Here is a 16000-nt window from a genome sequence, read left to right on the forward strand (position 1 = left end):
CCTCCTCACCTCACCTACATCAGTACCTGAAATTACTAGCACTCTTGTAGCTGAAAAACCCAAGCGATAATGCTAACGAGGAGAGATGCCACTGATGAGAAAAACCAAAGCCTGTTAATGAAAAAATGAGGACCCGTATTTTTAATCTGTACACATTTTCTTTTTTTTTTATTCAATCAGTTAAAAGGAATTTCAGTTCTTATTCTGCATACAAATACCACTTGAGCAATGTTATAAATTGTGTGTTTTATGAACATGTGTTTGTCTGGATGATGGCAAGTAAAGAAGAACCCTCTCAATACTCAATAACACGTTTATTGAAAGTTGCTGGTGGTACAGTGTCCAACATTCCTGGTTCAGAGTTCACAGCAGGCTTTGTGTTTGTGTTGTTGCGTAATTTTGCAGCATCATGATGGCTCAGTGGGTCCGAGCACCGGTCTGTTTATGTTAGACGCTCCTGGTTTGGAGGCTTGTTTTAGGTTAAATGTTTGCTTTATAAGTACATGGTGATCTGAAAGAAAGTTTTTAAGTAAAAGATAAACCTCTCATGAAAAAAAGCTTGCTTCATGCAAGGAGCCTGTGGCTCAGTGGGTTACATCATGGGCAAGTGTACTGTATGTGAGAAAATCGAGGTTTGAGCCTGTGCTTGGTTTTTAGCTGCATGTATCCATGTGTAGGTATAAAGCAAAAGAGAACCCCACCTAAAGAAAAAGCAGGGCTGACAGGAAATGCTGGTGGCTCAGTGTGTTAAAGCCCAATTAAGTGTGTGCTACAAAGTCAAGCACCATCCTGTGGTGCCGCATGAACCTCCAGTGGGCAGCTGCTGGATAGGTGTTTTTTTCTCCTTTATCTAGCTTTTCATATAATGAAAGGTTGAGGTTCAGATATGCTTTAAAGTAAATTAGTAGCTAAATAATCACATAAGCTCTTCACTGCAGTCCAGACAAGGCTTGAACCCAGAGCATCTGCACCTCACTCACAAACCCAATGAGCTACAGGTGCTATCTGCTGCAGGGTATTTTTTTTGCTCCTTGATCTTGTCTTCCGTCGCAACAAAGGAAGAACAGACAAAGTGAGCCTCAAAATGGGGACTCCAGCAGTGAAAGGCAAGCACCCTCCTAAGTCCATCGAAGCAACCGCTGGAATAGTGTTCTTTTTTTCGCTCCTTTATCTCGCCTTCCTTCGCTACATAAAGAATAAATGAATGAGGTGAGCCTCGAACCGGGGACACCACCAACAAAAGGCAAGCACCCCGCTAGAGCACCAAAGAACCTCCATCAAAGCAGCTGCTGAATAGTTGTGGGGTTTTATTTTTCCTCTATCTCGCCATTACTTGCGAGAAAGAATGAAAGAAGCGAACCTCCAACTGGGGACACCACCGGCCAAAGGCAAGCACACTCTTACGGCACCACGGACCCTCCAATGGGCAGCCGCTGGAAAGGTGACTTTTAGCTCCTTTATCTCGCCTTCCTTCGCTACATAACGAAAAAAAGCACATGTCGAGCCTCAAACCGGGGACACAAGGCAAGGCGAGCATCGTCCAAAGGCAAGCGCCCCCCAATGCACCTTCTGCAGAAAGCCAGCTCCATGAAGATATGCTTTAAATGGGTTGGAGTGGAAGATCTTAAGTAGCCTGCTATATAGCTCCAACCCTACTGAAGCTTCCTCAGCTCACTTACATCAGTACCTGACTTTGTAATGCGTTGTGGCTGAATGATGCGTGTAATGCGTTGTGGCCACGAGTACACTCCAAAAGCTAGTACAACATCTTCCCAAAAGAATGGAGATTATCCTAAGAGCAAATGGAGGCTAAATGTGGAATTGGATGTTTATAAAGCACATACAAATGTGTCCACAAACTTTATCCTTTTTAACTTGTCCATATAGTGCCCCCTAGGCTAATACTATACTATACTATACTATACTATACTATACTATACTATACTATACTATAAAATATAATATAATATAATATAATATAATATAATATAAGGTTTTTGATTATTGAGGTTAGATGACTTGATTTAGTCATAATTATGTCAACAGAAACTCTTCATTAGCATAGTAGGACACGTGTGTGTGTGTGTGTGTGTGTGTGTGTGTGTGTGTGTGTGTGTAAGCTAACCTTTGTAGAATATCACAAATGAAAAAGAGGTTAACCATTTGGATGACTAACATACACACAGAGAATTCACTTCCTCCCACCTCAGCTAAATGTCCCACACAGCTCCACACTGAGTCTTTGGGAAAGCGATAGCCGGCCAGCCTGATTACAGCACGGTCTCATGCCGGTGTGCACTGAGAGCAAAGTATTGCTTATAAAACCTAAAATAAACATTAATGCAATGACAGCACAGGTGGAGAAAGCTTAAGACTGATTCCAGCCTTAAGGAAGCAAACATTCTCCAGGCAGAGAAAAAGTTGTGAATTTTGGTTCAGAGCTGAAAGACCGATCTCAGGACAAATTTGTTTTGGTTTTAGGAATGATTGTCCAAACACCGACCAGGCATAACTTTATAACATTATAACATTATAACATTATAACATTATGAGCAGTGAAGTAAAAAACACTCATCTCCTTATCATGGCACCTGTTAGTGGGAGGGATATATTAGGCAGCAAGTGAACATTCTGTCCTCAAATTTGACGTGTTCGAAGCAGGAAAAATGGGCGAGCGTAAAGATTTGAGCGAGTTTGTGATGACAAATTGTGATGGCTAGACGACTGGTTTAGAGAATCTCCAAAACTGCAGCTCTTGTGGGATGTTCCTGGTCTGTTTGTCTGTTATATCGGTAGGAAAATGCTGAGGATGGAGCTGCCAGGCAGGAGGAAAAGAGGAAGGCCAAGGAGGAGATTTATGGATGTGGTAAGGGGAAGACATGCAGGTAGTTAGTTTGAAAGAGGCAGATGTTCTATAGAGAACAGAGTGGTATGGAGACGGATGATCCTCTGTGGAGACCCCGAAAAGGAGCAACAGAAATAAGAAAAAGGTCAAAGTGTTTTGTTTATCACATGAATGTTCAATAATACATCTTTTAGTTGGTGAAGAAGATATTAATTTACATTATTTGGCAGAGGAACTAACCAGACGAACCAGAGCAATAACATTTATTTAATTCAGATATTTAGGCAGTTATGGGGTTAAGGGCCTTGTTTAGAGGCCCAGAAGTGGTAGTTTGGTGTCACTGGAATTTGAAGAAGATTAAACTGAGAAAAGCAACACTTTAATGGTAGCTTGTTAACATGCAACCTTTCAGTGCTTCACTGTAATTGTTTTGACCTCAGTGAAAAAGTGGTAGGAATCTTTCCCGCCTTCTCTCCCGAGGCCTGAGCTCTTCATTCCTCCGAACGGCAGGTTTAGATCTCGGATCAGCCAGCAGTTGGTCCACACTAACCCAGCCTGGAGCTGCCTCGCAACTCGGTGAACGCGGCCCACGTCTCGTGACCACACAACAGCCGACAAGCCGTAGCGCACCCCGTTCGCCCGGGTTATCACTTCCTGTTCCGTGTCGAACGCCGTCACACAGGTCACAGGGCCGAATATCTCCTCCTGCATCACAGCAGAGGAGTCTGATACACCTGAGATCACTGTCGGCAGCATGAAGAACCCGGATGCATTCCGAGGCGGGAGAGTGAGAGCGTCGACTCCCTCGCCGCAGTGCACCTCACCTCCCTCGGCCCTCGCCAGAGCCACGTAACTCCGAACCTGAAACCAGAACCCGACAACCGGCCAAAGATCTTATGTAGCCCCATCCTGGTGGCGTTTTTGAATGTAAGCAGCACAATAACAAAGAAAATACGAAACGTTTTTACACTCAGTGCAGTCATGGAAAAATCAGTGCAGCAGCTTGCATAAATATTAACACCCTTTGAACATTTTCCGACGTTTTTCAAGCTCAAAGTACTGCTTAGGAAATCTAAAGTAAATATTAAAAGAATGTGTGTGTGTGTTGTTGGGGGTATTGTCACGTGAAGGAATTCTCATCTTTCTGGATGAAACCAGCTTGAAGAAACAACATGTTACAGGCTGAGGGAAAGCTATAGACTTTGAACTTACGACTTTAGACCTGTCACTTTTAACTATATAACTGACTCCATGTTAACTGGTCAGATTTATTAGCTCGAAATAAAATTAGCATTCTGAAATACTATACGTTTATCCATTAATTAACTAGTTTCTTTAAACCTGGAACTGCACTACATAGAATAAAAGGTATACCAAAGTTACTTCTCTCCATCAAGGTGCTCAAATCATCACATTTGATACCTTATAATGTTTAGACTATCAGTTATCGATGCTTTGCTAGCTGCTGTAGCTAGACGGATGCTGGCTGCTGTAGCGGGGAAACCTGCTGTATTAATGTAGCGAGGTTAAACTCTTGCTAACAAAACAAAAGGTACAAATAAAGTAAAGTTAATATATGTTGAAGAAATCATTTGGAACATTATAATCATCGATCGATCTTTTACGAATTAATGCAGACAAAGTGTGTGGTTTCTGGAGGATTACTAGCGAGATATATGCTAATGTCAATTTTAACATCTGAAGTAACATTAGCACTGATTTCATTGTAGTAGTTTTGGTGTATTCTGGCTCAGGTAACTATCTGTATGGTGTTCACATGTTCTCTCCGTTTTTATGTGGGCTTCCACCAGGTTCTCCGGGTTTCCTCCGCTAATTTAGCTACATTAAATCTCCCTAGGGGTGTGAATGAGAGTGTGCGTTTGTGTGAACGTTGCCATGTGAGGCACATTGTACTCCTTGGGAATGACACCCATGAACCTTCACGGGAATAAAGTGCTTACTGAAGATGAATAAATAACAGAATGAGTAATAGGATCAAAAGTTGCTTTCATACTAGAGATATTTTGAATTCCTGAATAAAGTGGGTGTATGTTTGCCATCACTGAAACGATCCAAAAACCAATGAGTCACTGCCTGTGTGAGAACGAACTCAATATAAATGAATTAATTACGATATTGTCCAACCTTTTTTAAGTGCTCCAAGCTCACAAGTGCCCCATTGTGGTTGGAGGGGTCAAAGGGCGTGCCGGTTTTCCACTGGCGAGCCGCCTCTACAAACTTTGCTAGGAATTGTGGGTAAACGCTTCGCTCCACAAAAATCCTGCTGGTACAGAGACAAATCTCACCCTAGAGAAGGAAAAAAAATGAAGATGAGGGTAACTCCAGCAGGGAATGAGCACCTCCTTGTGGCAGCATGTAACACTGTACAATCATCAGTACCTTGTTACACAGAATTTAACTGTTTTTTTTTTTAAGTAATTAAAGTACAGATTTGTTTTTATTTTCATTCATATTTCCTGAAAAATGTATATAAATACAGAAAACTGATGTCCAATCGAGATTTTTCTAGCTAACTTCAGCACGCCGCGGTATAACGACACATAACGCGTGTTGTAAAAACATCTTTGTGTCACGAGGTGAAATTTTTCATCATCTGTAGCTAAAATAAATCAAAAGTCCTGCAGAGCACTGGTACTAAAATTAGTATGGAATTTTCCAAGGACGTCAGGGACAAGATTGTAGACCATCAGCAAGAAGCTTGGTGAGAAATAGTTTGATATCATTTGAAAATGGTAGAAATACAAGATCAGTCAATCGCCCTCGCTCTGGAGCGCCATGCAAAATCTCACCTCATGGGGTAAGGATGATTCTGAGAAAGGTGAAGGATACGCCCAGAATTACACAGGAGGAACTTGTTAATGATCTCAAGGGAGCTGCGACCACAGTCAGCAAAACCATCGGTAACACACTGAGGTCCTTCTGCTCCAGAATGCACTTGAACAGGGCTGTCTAAAGTTTGCTGATGAACACCTAAATGATTCAGAGAAGGCTTGGGACAATGTGATGTGGTCATGTGAGAACAAGTTGAGCTCTTTGGCATCAACTTGACTTGCCATTTTTTAGAATCAGAGAAATGCTGAATATGACTCCAAGAACACCATTGCCACTGTCACACATGGAGGAGGAAACATTTTGCTTTGGGGCTGCTTCTCCACAGGGTACAGGAAGACTTCACCACATGAAAGAGGCCATGCGCTGTAGAATCTTGGTTGAGAACCTCCAGGCCTCAGCCAGAACACTGTAGATGGGTAGTGGACGGGTCTTCCAGCCAAGGCAACAATCTGATGGTCTTGTAGCCCATTCCAGCCTTGTGCAGGTCTACAATCTTGTCCCTGACAACTTTTAACAGCTCTTTGGTCTTTCCCGTGGTGGTGGAGAGGTTTGAATGGAAGAGGTTGATTGAGAACTTTCTTAAAGAGACAGGACTAATTTGGGTGTGTGGGAGTTTTTGCTAATTTGGTACGGGATCAAATGTTTATTTAATTTGAGCAAATATAAATTAATTTCTTAATAATAACCTTTCTTTTGATGTTTTTTATGTATTTTTTTTAGATTCTGTCTCTCTTTCTTTTAAAATAAACCTACTATAACAATTCTAGACTGTGCATTTCTTTGTAAGGGGGTAAACTCACAAAATCAGCAGGGGATCAAATATTTATTTCCCCCACTGTACTTGACTTTACCTGTCCACATTTGGATATTGTTGCTTTGATTGACAAGAGAGAAAGAGTATGCTAATCTCTCCTGTACACAAAATGCAGCCAATCATGTTCCCTCGTCTCTCCACATCGTCAGGATTCAAACTTGCGACTTTTGTTGCTGCTGCCAATATCAACTAAATATAAGTAGGGGTGCAACGATACACTCTGTTTGAACTGTTATGACGTGATGCACACGTGTGTACGTGGCTGTGATTCACTCTATATTATATCAAGAGTTCTTCACATTCTAGTGCATCGCGATGCATCAAATTCCAAATCAATGATCAATACTATACAGTAGATATCACAATTGTATTGTACTGATCTATTATTACTAAACAGGGTTTCTAAATGATATTGTGCAGTAAAAGAATGAGCTCATTGGCCGGTTTGTATAAGAGACCTCACCTGATTGGAGAAGCTGGAGCGCACGGTGGTGCTGATGCACTGCTCAAGGTCAGCATCGGCGAACACCACGGCTGGATTTTTTCCTCCGAGCTCCAGAGAGAGTTTCTTGCAGTAGGGGGCGCTGCGCTCTGTTATCACTCTAGCTGTAGCCGTGCTGCCCGTAAATGAAATCAAAGGCACATCAGGGTGAGACACGATGGCATCGCCTGCACGCGGCCCTGTACCAAACACTACGTTCACAACTCCTGGTGGGAAACCTGTACGCACACACACGCACACACACACACACACACACACACACACACACACACAGAAATAGTACATACAAATGCATTACATAAATATACATAAACATTAATTATTAATAAGGTAAAAAAAAAAGAAACTCTGATAAAAATGGTAAATTTTCTGCCTGTTTTTTTCCTTTTAAACCCCGAAATATGCCCACAATGACATTTTTTATGTTTCTGAATAAGAAAGCTGTCTGAAGTATCAATTTTCTAAAGATATTCCTGGGAATTCCTGACTGGGCCACAGACATCCAGAGACTAAAAACAAATCCAAAACAAAGTAAGTGATCAGCGCCCCCTGGTGGCCTACACTGCATTCTAATTCAATTTCATTTGTACAACGATTTTAAAAATGGACATTGTCTCAAAGCAGCTTTACAGAGATAAAAAATATTATAAACTTGTATAAACGAATGTATAAGTTAAGTGTCCATAAGCTTGTTTCTTATAATTGTAAGTTTATCCTTAATGAGTGAGGTAGTGGAGAATGTGGCAAGGAAAAAATCCCTGAGAGGAAGAAACCTTGAGAGGAACCAGACTCAAAAGGAAACCTGTCCTCATCACCGAATATCCATTCATTACAGTTCCATCATTGCTGAGGGGAGCTCAAGTTCTTGAGTTGCTCATGGATCTTTTTGTTTTAATTTTAAAACTAGAATTGATGTTGATAAGAAATATTTCAGTTGGACCACACACACACACACACACACACACACACACACACACACACACACACACACACACACACACACACACTCCTCACCAGCCTCCTCCAGCAGTTTGCACATCATCCAGGCAGTAACTGAGGTCATCTCACTAGGTTTGGCCACCACTGTGTTCCCTGTAGCCACAGCAGGAGCAATTTTCCAGGTAAGGAGATACAGAGGCAGGTTCCAAGGACTGATCAGACCAGCTGTTAAGAAATAAAAGTCTAATTTCACCTCTGTCTATCGCTCCCTTTCATGCATAAACAAATACACACATCATTATGAACTTACCCACTCCTACAGGGCAGCGCACAGTGTAATTGATGCAGCCCATGTGGTCCATCTGGCTGCAGTCGGTCGTGTGGTGTTGCATAGACGAAGCAAAGAATCGGAAGTTGTGCACGGCACGTGGGATATCGACATTTCGGGCAAAGCTTATCGTCTTCCCTGAGTCAGAAAAGAAGTGGTGACAGATGGGATTTATAAAAAAGTGTTTTATATATAAACTAGGAAACCCAAACCTGTTCCAGTATGGCAATGCCACTGTACATGGAGCCAGTTCTATGCTTTACATGGGTTAGAGTGGAAGATCTCCTCCTACAGAACTCTGACCTCAACCCTACTGAACATCGTTGGGATGAATGTGAATGCTGACTGCACCCGAGGCCTCCTCACCTCACCTACATCAGTATCTGACTTTACCAACACCCTTGTGGTGAATGAGCACAAATCTTTATAAGCACACTCCAAAATCTAGAGGAACATCTTTCCAGAAGAGTGAAGGTTATTATAAGAGCAGACAGGGACTACATGTGGAAAGGGATGTTTACATTTTCTGGAAGTATTCCTGAGCCCATGTTGTGATCTCCATTAGAGTAGGATTCCTGTATGTGATGCAGTGCCGTCTAAGGGCCCAAAAATCATGGGCATCCAGTATGGTTTTCCGGCCTTGACCCTTACGCACAGAGATTGTTCCAGATTCTCTGGATCTTTGGATGATATTATGCACTGTAGATGATGATTACTTCAAACTCCTTGCAAATTTTTCTCTGAGAAACTCCTTTCTGATGTTGCTCCACTATTTTTCACCGCGGCATTGGGGGAATTGGTGATCCTCTACCCATCTTGACTTCTGAGAGACACTGCCACTCTGAGAGGCTCTTTTTATACCCAATCATGTTGCCAGTTGATCTAATAAGTTGCAAATTGGTCCTCCAGCTGTTCCTTACATGTACATTTAACTTTTTCGGCCTCTTATAGATACCTGTCCCAACTTTTTTGGAATGTGTAGCTCTCATGAAATCCAAAATGAGCCAATATTTGGCATGACATTTCAAAATGTCTCACTTTTAACATTTGATATGTTTCTATATTCTATTGTGAATAAAATATAAGTTTATGAGATTTGTAAATTATTGCATTCCTTTTTTATTCACAATTTGTTCAGTGTCCCAACTTTTTTGGAATCGGGTTTGTATATATATAAATATATATACTGTATGTGTGTGTGTGTGTGTGTGTGTGTGTGTGTGTGTGTGTGTGTGTGCAGTATTACCCTGATCTTTAGACTCTGCCTGCGCAAAATCCTCCAGACGAGCTTCTATCAGATCGGCAAGTTTATTCAGAACTTGAGCTCTTTCTGCCGGACTCGTGGAAGACCAGCCAGGAAACGCGTCTTTAGCGGCCTTCACCGCCGCCTCCACCTTCAAATACACACACAATTTTAATGCCACAAAAGCTTCACAGCCGGATACACAGAATCTAAAGTGTATATTACTCGGGAACACTATATGACCTTTTCTTTGCAGTGGCATATTAGAGGCAGTAAACATTAGCACCGATCTGTTAGTATAAAACCGTTCAGTCACATTATTATGAAAAGTTATCAGGCTTCATGCATCATACACACATTACAAAAAGCATATTTCTATATCGATCGGACACAAGTGTCTTAGTAGGTTGGCATTTGTATCATGATGCATAGTTTTTAACATATTTGCATCAGTAAAACAATAAATATTTTTTTATATAATTATTAGTAGATGCGCAATACATTTATTATTTACAAAGTGACCAATATTTGATATGTAAATTGATTTTTCGTCGCTAAACTTTTTCTCGAGCGCGTTTACTAAGCAGGAGGTAGCAGAGCTGAAGATGTTGAGGTTTCATTGGACAGGATTAGAAATGAGTTTATTAGTGGGACAGCGCATGTAGGATGTTTTGGAGACGAGGTAAGGGAGGTGTGATTGAGATGGTTTGGACATGTGCAGAGAAGGGACATGGGGTATATCAGTAGGAGAATGCTGAGGATGGAGCCACCAGGAAGGAGGAAAAGAGGAAGACTAAGGAGGGGGTTTATAGATGTGGTGAGGGAAGACATGCAGGTAGTTGGTTTGAAAGAGGCAGATGTAGAGGACAGGGGGGTATGGAGACGGATGATCTGCTGTGGTTAAGAAGAAGAATCGTATCGCATTGTGTTGAATCCAATTGAAATCGGATCGCACTGCGAAATTCGCGACTTAATCTATTTACTTTAGATAATATTTATGACTCATTATACACATACTGTAGTCTTCTATTTAACTACCGCATGTTTTTCTCACTTAGTTGTGCTTGAACTCTGAGCACAAACTTTTTAATCATTATCTCCAGAAGAACAAGGGCAAAGAGCGTTGGACTGAAATGCTTCGTCATGACTCCAAAGCGAAAACGCTTTAATAACTCAGCTGCTTTCATCCACACAGGTGCTGACAAACGGCTCAAAATAGTTGATTACACCCAAACAAAGTCGCCAATTCTCATAGGCACTCCAGAGAGAAATCTGATGAGAAGGGTTTAGTTTGGGGAACATACAGTATGTGTATGTCACATAACCTCTTTTTATAGCTGGAGATGAGCAGAAAAGCCTCCTAGACAGCCAGGTTCCACTCCTGTCAGTCAAAAACAAGGAAATAAGGCTACTGAGGCTTCTTGGTTGATTCTTTTCTGCTCACCATGACCGTAAAGAGTGGTTATGTGTGAAACTCTTAGATCAGCAGTTTCGGGAAATCAAACCAAATGGAGCCTTAACCTGTAATAAACATGACTGTATGCATTCTTCAAATCTAATAGTTAATTTGATATCCATTAACGTCTTCATTAGTCTATCTACACTACATGGACATACATTTGTGGACACCTGACTAGAAGATTGGTATGTGCCTTTTAACCATCACATTCCATATCTAGTCCCCAGTTATAATAACCTCCAGATTTTGTGTGAGATTCTTTTAGCCACAAAGAGCATTAGTGAAGTCAAGTAGTGATGTAGGTGAGAAGGTGAGGAGGACTGGGGGTGCGGATCACATTCATCCCAAAGGTGTTCAGGGTTGAGCTCTATAGCAGGAGATCTTCCATTCTATCACATGTAAAGCAGATCTTCATGCTGGAATGGGTTTGAGTCTCCTAGTTCAAGTGAAGGGAAAATGAAAAAAATTGAATGCGACTACATCCAAAGACGTGCTGTACAATTTTCTACCTCCAAGTTTGTGGTAACAGTTTGGAAGCACAGATAGAAAAGTCCAGTGTCCCAATACTTGTGTCAAAGTATTTTTGAATATAATAAGTAAATATTGCAGGGAACTGAAACAAAGGGACCTCAATTTATTCGTTACTTGTTCTTAAAAATGATTTTAGGCAATGGCGAATTATGTTGAATTCCATACTTCTGTTTTTATTCGTTGTGCATTAGTTTTAAACAAATATATAATATTTCTATTATGACAGCATTTTATGTATAATTTTATGTATAATTTTATGTATAATTTGCGAGAAAAAAAAAATGATGCATAAAAAAACAACAACTTTCAAATCAAAACATCCAAAACGATCATTTTTCTCATTATACTACAGCAGTGTTCTCCAATCTGATTGGTCGCAAGGTGTTGAATAATATTATACAGTATCAATTTTATCTATCCATCCACAACTTCATGAAGTATCTGTATCTCTCGTGTTGGTAATAAAACCAGCAGTGCACCAGTCCTGTAGCTATAATTTGACAGGTATTAAATTCCACACCTGACAGCAGGACACTTGTTATAGTGCTGAAGTAATAAGTAGACCACTGGAGCATGCAGCTGTACAAATACATATTTATTTAATCACCAACTAAACATTCCTCATACATCACAAGCTGATCATCAGAGATGCAACCGAATGAGATCTAAACCAAAATAAAGCAGCAGACTGTCTGATCTAAATCTGTCCCATCTCTCACACTTTTCACTATCCTGTAGGTCAGGGGTGCTGCTTACCTCATCCACACCGCTGTCTGGGACTCTGCAGTAAAGTTCTCCAGTGGATGGATCATACGAGTCCACATGCCTAGAGCAGGGCACAAACTTCCCACCGATGTAATTCTCCAGCACGAGATTTACCGACATGGTGTTTTTTCTTTTAGTTCTCTAACAGTGTACTGCAGCACAAACACAGCAGTGAGAAACGTGCACTGAAATGCTCCAGGTTTTGCTGTGGACCAATGGAAATGTTGCCAGATTGACCAGTTTTATTTATTTAGGAAAATCGTAAAGTAGATAAGGATTTACAAAGTGCTTATACTACTGGTGAAACGTTTGCTTTCATAGCAAAAGAATCAGCATTTATTAATGCATTAATATTCATGCGATAGCTGATTGAATGCATGAATGTATTAATGGAGAACATCTGACTTTTTAATCTTTGTGAAACAAATTTGTTTCTTGATGTACAAAAAATGATATGAAGTTTTATTACATAAAAACTGAACGATGTTCACTGGTGGAAACATCGCTGATTGTTGTAAACACTGGAGACTCCTTCCTTCCTGCCACTGATGGGCCCTTGAGCAAGGCCATTAATCCTCAGGTATCTGCTCAGGTAAGTCCCTCTGGATAAGGATGTCTGCCAAATCTAAATGGACAGTCGCTAATAGTACGAATAACCAGTGAACACAGGCATATTAACTGGTAATTGGTTGGTAGACATTAAAATGTAATCACTTACAAATTCATCAAATTAAAGAGATACATTTCAATCCTTTATGTGAAAAGGGGGAGACGAATCAGCATCAACCACTTTTCCAGACTTTACTATATACTAGCTTTAAAATCATCAATCCAATCTGGCAACCAGGGAGATCCAGTCAGGCTTTTCACTCATCACAAGTGATTTCATAATCAAAAGTTTAATAATTAACCAAAGGTTCAGTGCACTTGAATAACAGTTCAGTGTGTAAATAAAATAGCTCAGACTCAAAATGCTAAACTTTAGCATTCATAGAGAAGAAGGACCATAGCTCATGAAATGCACAATGGGGAAGTGGCAGCTCTGTGATGTTGGAAGTGTAATAGGAAGGCCCTGGTTTTCAATCCCAGCACCACCATAGTGCCACTGCTGGACCCTTGTACAAAGCCCTTATCTACTCAGCTTTAAACCACTGTGGAAAAGGGTGTTGCCAAATGCTGTAAATGTAATACTGAGACTTGTACTGTGACATTTGGGTAATATTTATGGAAGAAGTCCAGGCAAATTAGGTTTCCATTATGTGAAAGTCTTCAGGACAGAGGACATTGCAGTTGATCTAAAGCTCAACACAGGAACAACTGTTTAAAGCTACAATAATGTAAGTACCAAACTACAGCTTGATGCACACTTGTTGAGTTTTTTCTCAGTTGCTTTGGAACGTCTCCGAAACAATATCCAGATTTCGCATTCACCACTTATCATTCGTCTTTTTTCTTACTTGCTGTCTGAAAACAGATTAAGATGAAATGGGTGTGTAGAACAGTTCGTGCCAGTCCATGCCATGTCAATTACTTCCTTTATACACCATACAAAGAATCCCAGGAGTCGTGCAGCCGTTTCACATGATTTTATTTCGAAAAAGCATTCATGATTTTTGAACAATTTCACCTTCGAATCAACCTATACAACGGTTTTAAATAAGCTGCACTGCTTCCAGAGGTTCTCAGCAGTTCATACACAGGTTCCTCAGCCCCTCATGGCCACCAATGTACTATTAGAACCCTGACCAAAGTGCTCCTAGACCATGTTTAATTCCCTCTGTCTCCGCTATGATCTTTAGTGTTCCCTCCGATTCCGTGCACAGATGTTTTGTGTGTAGTCATTTTTATTCAGCCACAGGATCAGCAGCAGCAATGGATATGAGAATAAGTTGTTTTGATACATCAGTGGTATTTGCATATTACTATATTCTGTACTATAATGTCAAAAGCCCTTGAAGAATATTTAATAAATAACCTCAGAACAAAAAAAATGCACCTATAAAAGCATCTCATCCCATCCAGGATGAACTTCCCCTTTTTTTTTTTTTACTACCAGATTATTAGTCAAATTAAGATGAACATTAAGCTACATAAAATAATAAAACCCAGGGTAAACACACTGTACTTGGGAGATGTTCAACAGCCACTTATGAAAGAATGAATGGAATCGAAGGCATGCAGAAGCCGAGCCTGTGGCTGGAAACCGTGTCCCATTGAAAGAGTTGACAGAGGATGAAGATGAAGATGTGAGATTGTGTGTGACGTCCAGTTTCTGGGTGGAACTGCACTTCTGTTCAGTGGCTCCTCGGGCCAGTCAGCATGTTCTGAAGGATCTGAGTGCAGCTGCAGTTTATTCTTTGATCTACAATGGAAGAAATGCATATTCAGACCAACAAACATATAGAAGCGTAGAGGTAGCAACATTTCAATGTAAAATGCAAAACGGCAATGCAACATACATTATAACACTGAATAAAAAAAAATATACAAACATAAAAGACGTGAACATAAAACCATCAGTGCAACGCACCTATTCACGATGTCCTTTCTTTAAAATCATTAATTATTTTTATACATCTGAGTAACCACTAAACATTTGCTCAAATCAAGCACCAAAATCCGAATAGTGCACGCATCCGGCAATTAAAACCGTCCGTGTGGAAACATAACAAAAGGTTTCGTTTGGTGTCCTGATCATTTCCGTAATTCCATAGGTGCTCAATAGGGTTCATTGTCTGGAGATATACTTAGCCACTAAATCAACTTCACCTTCCTCAGCAAGTCAGTTGTCATCTTGGTGGTGTGTTTTTGGAGTCATCATGTTGGAAAGCTGCCATTCGGTCCAGTTTCTGAACTGAGGGCATCATGTTCTGCTTCAGAATGTCACAGTACATGTTGGAATCCATGTTTCCCTTCAATAAACCACAGTTTCCCAGTACCAGCAGCCCCAGACCGTGATGCTACCACCACCATGCTTGACTGTAGGCAAGACACGATTTTCTTGGTTCTCCTCACCAGGGCATCACCACACATGCTGAACGCCATCTGAGCCAAACAAGTTGATCTTCATCTCATCAGACCACAGGACATGGTTCCAGTAATTAATGCTCTTGGACAGATTGTGTTCAGCAAACTGTTTGTGGACTTTCTTGTGAGCAGCTTCAGAAGAGGCTTTCTTGATTCAGGACGACGGCCTGCAAACCGACTTGTTGCAGTGTGAGGCGTCTGGTCTGAGCACTGACAAGTGGACCTTCTGCAACCTCTAAAGCAACACTGCAGCACTCATGCATCTGTTTTTCGAAGCAGCTTCTGCACCTGAAGCACAGCACGAGGACTCGACTTTTTTGATGGACCCTTGCGAGGTTTCAGAGTGGAACCCGTCTCGGAAAACCTCTGTATGACCAGGACCACTGTACTGTAACTCAGTTTCAGGGTGATACTGATCTTCTTACAGCCTCGGCATCTTAGTGGAGAGCAACATTTCTAATACTTAAATCCAAATATGATAGTGTAGAGGTGCTTTGCTGGTGAAACAGTTGGTGATTTGGGCAAACTCAACCAGCATGGCTACCACAGCATTTTGCAGCAAGATGCCATCCCATAATATGTTTTCCAACAGGACAATGACCCCAAACACACCTATAGGTTATGTAACAGCTATTTGTCTAAGAAGGAGTGTGATGGAGTGCTGCATCAGATGAAAATCACCCGATCTAAATCC

At 40.9% G+C, this 16000-nt stretch overlaps 2 protein-coding genes across 3 annotated transcripts in view; both read right to left on the minus strand.

Annotated features, from left to right (window-relative positions):
• Positions 1-2986: 2986 nt before the first annotated feature.
• On the minus strand, positions 2987-12495 carry aldh8a1 (aldehyde dehydrogenase 8 family, member A1). The gene is made up of 7 exons (XM_046868992.1): positions 12271-12495; positions 9528-9675; positions 8264-8419; positions 8029-8178; positions 6976-7232; positions 4991-5152; positions 2987-3706 (listed from the first exon to the last, which is right to left on the minus strand). The coding sequence occupies exons 1-7, from the start codon at positions 12397-12399 to the stop codon at positions 3254-3256; spliced, it is 1455 nt and encodes a 484-aa protein (XP_046724948.1). The 5' UTR covers positions 12400-12495; the 3' UTR covers positions 2987-3253.
• A 1355-nt stretch (positions 12496-13850) lies between these two features.
• hbs1l (HBS1-like translational GTPase) overlaps positions 13851-16000 on the minus strand; it is a 43161-nt gene continuing 41011 nt past the window's right edge. For both annotated transcript variants that reach the window (XM_046869429.1, XM_046869430.1), the window contains one exon: positions 13851-14641. In XM_046869429.1, coding sequence (XP_046725385.1) covers positions 14630-14641 — 12 coding nt within the window. In that variant the 3' untranslated portion in view covers positions 13851-14629. The remainder of the gene's footprint in view (positions 14642-16000) is intronic.

The sequence above is a fragment of the Silurus meridionalis genome, chromosome 16 (assembly GCF_014805685.1).
Source record: "Silurus meridionalis isolate SWU-2019-XX chromosome 16, ASM1480568v1, whole genome shotgun sequence".
In the NCBI taxonomy this organism is placed as follows: Eukaryota; Metazoa; Chordata; class Actinopteri; order Siluriformes; family Siluridae; genus Silurus; species Silurus meridionalis.